Consider the following 8,992-nt stretch of genomic DNA (forward strand, 5'->3'; position numbering starts at 1 on the left):
CCAGTCACTCAGCTCTCTTCCTTGGGTTTCATTTACTTCTGGTGCATTCTATGACATTTCAGTCATGTCAGCTTCATCAGGCACTCACTGCTGCGTTAGGTGAAGGCTAACGCTGCATCACGTACTTCGTTTCTTACAAGAAGCCTAAAAACTGATCGAGATGCATGTGGATCTAAATTTGCACTTTCATTGCATTGCCAATAGTCTGCATGAGATACTGCACCTGACTGTACTTTCTAACCGTGCGTGTATTTATGTGCTTCCAGAATCAGCAGCAAAGCTTAAGAAAGACCTATTATTACACTGAAGGGTAAAGCTTAACTGAAGGGATAGTGAGAGGGTACTCCTGTCTTGGACGCCTGACAAATGGTTCTGATTATCATCCTCCAGGTGTAGCTGAAGCTAAGGGATCCATCTACCAGTGCTTAGCACCCTGCAGCCAAGTTAAACACTCACTGGTTCCTCAGTCACTGCAGCACATACTCTGGTTTGTTAAATGGCCCAACGTTTAAATTATGCACACTAGGACTGTGAACCACAGGTCCCAGGGAAGCAGCTCAGCCTGGCAAGCACTGGCAGAGGTGAAGTGGTCAGATAAAGGCAAGTAGGTACCAATGCAAAAGATGGGCCTGGAGCACCTATACTTAGGAGTCTTCACTCCCTATGTAATTAATCAAGAGATGCAGGTACCTGCAGAGGGACAGAGCACTTGACTAGATGCCTGGTTTCAGCTGTGCAGATATTCTCCAGAGTAAAGCAGCATCTTCACTTCATCTCAGGAGCCACCGTGTGCGCATGAAGAATAATTCTGTATGGTATCCTTTCTCCCCACCCACTGTCCTTTCTGTAATAGTGTGGGTGTGCTGACTGATCACCTGCAGACTGTTCTCCACTGAATTCAAATAAATACCATAATGGATCACTTTACTATTAAGAAGTATATTGTTTGGGATGACAATGCTGAAGGAGATCTATTGTCTCTTCGTTTGAATGATGCTAAATAAGAGCTATTGATCTCAAGCCAGCCCATGAAATTCTAATTAAGTTTGCCCCCACTACAGGAAAGCTCTTCAAGGTTTTCTGAAACTCTCTAGATTTTCATCTTTAATAAGAAATAGTCTTAGTTTTTGATGTTTTCATTGCTATTAGGCCGTGACTTTACATTTCTGGGTAGTCAAAGCATTTAAGAACGCATTGAACAGTCAGATGAGTAGAACAGGAAGATGTTCATTCAGGATCATTTGTTGTTGATTTACAAATCATTATGTTGGAAGTAACACTTCCCGCACTTTACAGATTCTTCGCCTTCCCTTTATTTTTCCTTGAAAACTTGCTCTCAGATTTGTGCCAGGACGATTAAAGAATATCATATGCTACAGTTCTTCCACATTTGTCAATCCTATTTTTTATTTATTTATACATGAAATAAATCTATTTTTATGCCTCCCTCAAATGCATGCTTGGAAGAGGACAATCTGTGTGAAATAACTGTTTTACACTTTTCTATTTTAACTGGAGAATGGCCTTAATGATCACAATTTCCTTTCTTAATAATAATCGTTCGCTAGGGGTAAGTAATACTGCCAAGCAACATTGCCTGAGACACTAGAAAACTGAGTGGATATAGGAATACGGTTAACAGAAAATACAGCAAATTCATGGCCTAGGAGTGTGGCTGCTATTACTGCTCTCGCTTGTACCATAGGATCACCCAGAGACCCTAACACAAACCAGAAGACCCACTGAGCCTACAGAAGAAAAGAGCTGTAAATTAAAGTTTTTCATCTAAAACCCCTATATAGAGGTTTTGCAAATTCTACCCCATATTCATTTAAAATTAATAAATGAAGATACTTAGTGCTACAGATGCTAAAAGTACTAGCAGGCCTTGACATTCCAGAATCGAAGAAGGGTTCTGTTTCCTAAAAATTCCAGTTTGTTGTGCAAAATTCTTCTTTGGAAAATTTTGTCTTCACTCTCTTAGAGATCTTGTGCTGCTTATCCAACCTGGTATTTATTTTTTCATATTTATTCTTTCCCATGTGCACTCTAATTCCTGTTTTTCATATATTAAGTCAGCAAAGATAAGAAGACTATTCCGACAATCATGCAAAAATCTGGAAATAAAATATGGACTCTTCCACGTAAGAAATGTGTTCTGATATTGCTAAGCAACTTTCAGTGATGAAGACCCATTTATATCCTCTAACTTACATCAGCTCTCCTCCACGTTTCCAGCTAGACTTCTTAAACGTAGCCTTCATTCTAAGGTTTAACTTAAAGCATGAACAAACACAGATTTCAACAGTGTCTGTATAGCTCTTGGGGTATGTTTACATTAGCATTGTGGGGGGGCCGGTTAGCTCAGTTAGTTGAGCGTGGCGCTAACAACGCCAAGGGCGCCGGTTCGATTCCCATTCGGTCACCATGTGTTGCCAGATCTAGTTGAGAGGTGGCGTCCCTGCCCATGACAGGGAGGCTGAATTTAAATGATCTCCCAAGGTCCCTTCCAGCCTAGGCCATTCTATGATTCTATGATCAAAAGTGCTTTTTCTAAGTCAGTCTTCTGATTGTCCCACTTCCCATGCTTTGGTTGTCATTGCTGAGCAGTCTTGGAAGACACAAACTAGATTCCTTTCTGATGACCCTAAACCAAAACATACCCCCAAACCACTCCATAATGTTCAGCTCATTGGACATAAGTAGGTCCAGCCTGAAGCCCCACTATCCCAAACAAACAGGGATGACATCAGGTCCTCACACAATAGTTCTGCTCCACAGATGACTCTTGCTTGTGCATCACGCTACTGCAGACAGAGCCAGAGAACTCTGGTTTGATACTTTTAAAAAGAAAACATGGATGCCAAAGACTTTCTGAGACCCCAACACGAAATCATTAACTAAGAGCTGTAGGAGTAGGAGTAGGATAGGGAACTGCTTGAGAGAGTCCAGCGCAGAGCCACAAAGATGGAACATCTCCCTTATGAGGAAAGGCTGAAGGAGCTGGGTCTCTTTAGCTTGGAGAAGAGGAGGCTGAGGGGTGACCTCGTAAATGTTTATAAATACGTCAAGGGGGAGTGTCAGGAGGACAGAGCCAGGCTCTTCTCAGTGACGTCCAATGACAGGACAAGGGGCAATGGGCACAAGCTGGAACATAGGAGGATCCACAAAAAAATCAGGAAAAACTTGTTTACTGTGAGGGTGACAGAGCCCTGGCACAGGCTGCCCAGGGAGGTTGTGGAGTCTCCTTCTCTGGAGACATTCAAAACCCGCCTGGATGCGTTCCTGTGTGACCTACTGTAGGTGATCCTGCTCTGGCAGGGGGGCTGGACTAGATGAGCTTTCGAGATCCCTTCCAACCACTAGCATTCTCTGATTCTGTGAGTTAACTACACGAACTTCAGACACTCTGAGAATTATCCATAGGTTCTTTAAAAGCCTTAAAAAAATTGAGTATTCAGGGCCATGGAATGCAGTTCTTAAATGTGCAAATTCTTCACATTCTGCATCATCTTCGAGTTACTTAACTGCTACACAGGTACAGCACCGCTGAAGAAAAACAGTTGCAGGCTGAAAAAACGGTGAAAAGAATACTCGTTCATCTCTAGTACAGAGTTGCAAGTTCTCACATCTCTAAAATCACTCGAATTGGAGCTGCTGGTTTCTGTTATGGTCTTACCCAGATGCTAGCAGGTCACTGACAGGGTTCCAGGCACAGATGAACACCTCTGATTCGTGGCCCCGAAGGACTGTTGCTTTGTTAGGAGGAATTTCAACATCCCCGTCAATTTCCATTGGCTTTGAATGATTATCTGTAAGGAGATAGATCAGAAGAAGTAGTTTGCAAGATGCTGTTAGGTCTGCTCTAAAAACAAACTGTCTATCTATGGCCTACAGCTTACAGAAGCACTATAAAAAATATTCTGTGCTCTATCACTGACCATATTACTCATTTTCTTCCCTCTGATGACTCAGATATATGTATCCTCAAAATGTAAAGCACTTGAAAATATTTTGTTTAAATGCACATAGCTTTTCTTCCACAAAAATAGCATTTATTTCAGTATAATTTCTTTTCAAAGAAGGCTTCATTAAAAATGATTTCTTAAAATAACAGATTGCTACATTTGAGAAAAGCTTTATGCTGTTCTTTTAAAAAAATAACATACAGCACATAGATTTTCCTACACAGTGTCCTGCAAATAATATGTGCGTTACTTACAGATGAAGAATATGCTCCCTGAGCACAGCAGGGAAATGGTGAGTGATCACCTTCTCAAGGATATCATAATATATGAAAAGGTACCAGCTGACGCACAGATATACTTAACCTGCATGCTGTAATTCTGGGGTTCTTTAGACTGCAGCCTATGTAACTTTGTTTTTCTAAAGCTTTTATCTCCTTAGGGAAAAAAAGTGAATTTAAAATGACAAATGTCTCTTAGTGGCAGCAATTCATTCTAATTTGCATCACGAACAACCTTTTCACTCCAGATTTTCATTGCTTCAGTATAAATCTTCCTCATTCAGCTCAAACTACACTGCTGAGCAGTGACATGAGATTATGATCCCCTGCGATCGAGACACCAAGTGAGGACAGGTAACACACTGGAAGAGCACACAGCACACGTCGCACGCAGAAGAGGGGCCCATTTCGCAGGATGCACACCCAAGAGTGAATCACTGCCCGGCCAAAATGCAAGTTCTCTTTCTGGGTTAAGTCTTTCTCGTTAGTCATTCTTTAATCACATATGGAGATCCATAGGTTCGCAAGTGGAATAATTATGCTTCTTTATTGCCACATGTTTATGGCATTTAAAATTCTCCACCTGTCCTGATCCTCAAGCTCTGCTGAGCTATTGCCCATCGGCTGGGAAAACAGACTGTGTGACATCGCACAGCTGCCATCGGAAGGAAGATCTCCAGATTTCTACCCTTACCCAGGCTTTCAGCTACCCTGTTTCGCCCTGCCTAATTTATGCTGAGTCACGCTGGTAGCATTTCTCATTGCGTATCTGGTGAGGTGCCTTATTAACTATGTCTGTGCCCTACCTGCGCCATGGATGGAACAGAATGGAATGGAATTCACATGGAATTCAATGAGTTGCATAGCACTGAGGATCGAAATTAGAAAATAACTAATGGTAGTTTTACAACTTGCATTTCTAATTCAAAACACCTATATTTTAAACTACGCTTATCTACGGACTCGTTGCATAAAACTAAACATATTACAAACACCTATTTGTAAAATCTACATCTATGCTGAGTCCCTATGTTAAGCATTCTCCTTGATAATTCCCTATATGTATAACTACTAAAATTAATACTGTCAAGATACACTAGTACTCAAGATTTAGCCTGATACTAGCAGCAGGGAACTTTGATATGATATTCTGAGCAACCAGGGCAATGAAGAGCAAAGCACTGGTAAAACCTAGAAGAAGATAAACGAGTCTAGAACTCAAAATCCTCTATTTCTCAGTGCAGCACAGAATCACCAGGTTTAAAGCATATTTTCATGACAAAAACAGCAGCATGGTAATGGCTCTGCATTCATCTGTGCCCTGCTCACAGTGTGAGTTGGAAGCTGGGGTAAATCAAGAAAATCTTTCAAGTGTTTTAATACGCAAAATTTAAATGAGATGCTGCTCTTACTACATATAATCCTACTGCTTGTTACCTGCCTGGCTCTAAAGGCAGATCTGCTTTCAACTCTTGAATAAAACCAAATGACAGCTTGGAAGCAGCATTACTGCAAGGTCCCAGAGTCATTAGGGGCCATCAGAGCAAGGCCATCTGATATTAGAAATATTTTTTGTTTGTACATGGCCAGATGGAGGAACCTAGATACACACTTCGAATGTTATTAACTACTGTGAAAAAAAACCCCAAACAGTCCTGCTGTGAGAATGAAACCTTGATTGGCTGATACCTGCATTAGTACATGCAAGACTGACTGGCTTCTGGGAGCAATGAAATAGAATCACTTTTTATTGTCTTCCAGTAATGATTTTCACACTACAGCTTTGGTGGTTTAGGAGAAAAGGGAGGGAAAGATGAGGAGTCTTTCAGAAACTGTTTGAAAATGTTCACATTATATGTGTTCCTACTTTCATCAGTAGTCAGGAACACTAATATCTGGAGTGTTACTCTTAAGCACAAACTTAAAATGCCCCATTGAAAACCACAACAGTTCACATTTCTGTGATATCGCTTCTGGCTCTTCTCAGATTCACACAGACACTATTTAATATAAACTAGATATGATTATGATAACAGCAAAAAACTGCAGAAACCCCTGAGGACAAGACGGCACCCTCGTAAGACTGCCGAGTTTCTTACAGAGCACCAGCTCCCATGAGCCCTGGCCTCATCTGAAAATTTGGCTTTCCTGTGGATGCAGCTACGATGTGTGTCTGGAAAGATGCAGCACCCATAAAGAACAGGCTTCTTGTAAAAAAAAAAGTACCTTCAGGGCAGAAAGCTCTGGGTTAAGACCTCATTTGCACAAAGAATGCTTCTGAGACGGTCTCTGAAAGAGGGTCTGTTCTACTAAGTGCAATAGACCTTCATAGGTGAAAAACTTAAGTCTGCAGGGTACATAGTGGAGAACTCTGGCCAAATGGTAACACAAACCATTTTCTAAAGGCCAGAGGATCTTTGGTTAAGTCTACCCTATATTCTCCTTTTTTTTCCCCCCTCAAATGTATTAAAAACTCAAAATCACTGAAAATTAAAGTGATACTCCCCAAAATTCTATGATTACCTTTTGGGGTTTTTTTAAACGTAATTCTAACACACCAGTGAGTAAGATTAACTCTACTTCCCCCAATTAAAAAAAAATTAATATTTTTAAGATCTTGCCAGTGCTAACCCTGTATTTTCTCAGGAAATGCATTTTTTTTTTACTTAGATCTTTGACAGTTCTTTCATTGAAGTTGTTCTTTATGGCTTTCGTTATGCTGGGCTCAGTCTTTTTTCTAGAGCTTTACTTTTCTTAAGTCCAAGCCAATCCTTGCAAACATAATGAAAGAAATGACACTAAAATATTTGCACTGGAAAAAAATCAAAAATGTGGCTCAATTTCTACATGCCAATTTTTTTTTTTTTTACTAATTTTTAAAGGTAGTCAAAGCTGAAAACATTACTCAGGAAGCAGCAACAGGAGACTGATTTTATTTAGTATTTGAATCTGCACCTCAAACTGTTTTACTTTAGACTCTTTTTTGTTTTGTTTTTTTTTGTTAGACTCTTCTTTGTCTCTTCCCTTTCTTAAATCAAATCACCCTATCTTATTATATTGATAACACCACATACAAAATATATCATATTATATTAACATATCATATATAAATACATATAACATATTATATTAAATATATTGACATAGAATCATATGATTCTATGATTCTAACACTTGTTTTGGGAAGACTTTCCGGGTCAAGGAGAATTTCACATCAGAGTAAATGCCAACCAAGTAACTTCCCAAAGACATCTCTTTCACTCCCTTTCCCTGTCCCCCCTTTCTCTGACAGGCTGATGTATGGGTAACTTATAGTTTACAACCCATCCCCCTGGTATATGCCAGGTCTGTGGAATCCAAGAACAGAGAAAATGAAGGTTTGAGAAGTTTCTCACATCTTTTGTACCAGCAGTTTTTTCTACCCAGTACATCTCCCAGCTTTCACCTTACCACTCTTACATTCTATCCTAAATTTTTGTCCTGCCCATCCTAAACCTTTTGTCCTTGTGTAAGCCATTTTACATCCCATCCTACTGTCCAATTCTACCCTAAAACTTTTGTCCTAAACTAAGCTCTTGCCAGACCTTTTATCTTTGTCTATCCTAGACTAAACGGACTCTCTGAATGCAGTGATAAGGGAAGAAGTAAGGCTGGATACATACTTTGCCCTGCGTAAGCAATGAAAAGGAAGGGTATGACCCTTCTGTTACGTCATTAACGGAACTATATTTTTCTAGTTTTACTAGAAGAGAGGGAAATACAATTGTAAGACTGCTAATCATACCCATGCGGTAAATTGCCAGCTAGATTTGTTAGTCTTTATTTCTAATGGTTTCTCATAATTATGGAGGCAGATCTCTCAGAGTTTATTTGAACGTGTTTGTTCAAGGGTGAGAGAATGCCAGTTTTGCAGTTCTGTGCGCATCACCAGTGGATAATCCTCATCTGCAACTGTGCTACACCACCTCGGTGAGATCCTCTGAATGTCTCAGATGGGAAGGTTACAGTCCTCCCAAGGCAACAGAAGCACACAGACAGGAGTCGGCTGCCTCTGGACTTCTCAGCAGCTTCACTTCTCCTTAAACTGCCAAGATCACCTCTTCACCCAGGATGACCAACTGGCACAACATCAGTCCCCAGCAACACATGCCAGCTGGCCAGCTACTCCTCGAGGACTTTCTTTCATCCCACTGCACTGCTCAGTTAACTTGCCTGCCTGGTAGGTGGCTTAGCCACAGTAATGCTTTGAAATTCTCTGTCCAGTAGAGTATCTCCTTGGCTCACAGGTACCCTACTCCTCTGAAATTTTACTGGACAACATTGTGTCATGTTCTTGCATCCTACTCCAGAAAGATTTATTTGATGATATTAAATGATACAGGACTACTCTTCCTCAACACTCCAAGAACGGTCTGCAACTGTTGGTGAAAATCCTTATATTAAAAATCGCTGTGAGAATTATTACTTTTTAATAATGGCAGATGCGAAAAATAGAGACTTAGTATGTGGTCATAGATGTGAATTGACCTGCAAGTTTTATCTTTCATTAATACAACAGTATGTGTGTTTCATAGAATCATAGACCAATTCAGGTTGGAAAAGACCCTTGGGATCATCGAGTCCAACCATTAACCCTACACTACAAGTTCACCCCTAAACCATATCTCCCAACACCACATCCACTTGAACACATCCAGGGATGGCGACTCAACCACCTCCCTAGGCAGTCTATTCCAGTGTCTGACC

General features: G+C 40.5%; 1 protein-coding gene across 1 annotated transcript in view; it reads right to left on the reverse strand.

The window, feature by feature from the left end:
- TBL1X (transducin (beta)-like 1X-linked) overlaps positions 1–8,992 on the reverse strand; it is a 93,001-nt gene that overhangs the window by 23,804 nt on the left and 60,205 nt on the right. Inside the window, exon 5 of the mRNA XM_009865744.1 lies at positions 3,680–3,812. Coding sequence (XP_009864046.1) covers positions 3,680–3,812 — 133 coding nt within the window. The remainder of the gene's footprint in view (positions 1–3,679; positions 3,813–8,992) is intronic.

Source organism: Apaloderma vittatum, unplaced genomic scaffold, assembly GCF_000703405.1.
Source record: "Apaloderma vittatum isolate BGI_N311 unplaced genomic scaffold, ASM70340v1 scaffold2763, whole genome shotgun sequence".
NCBI lineage: Eukaryota > Metazoa > Chordata > Aves > Trogoniformes > Trogonidae > Apaloderma > Apaloderma vittatum.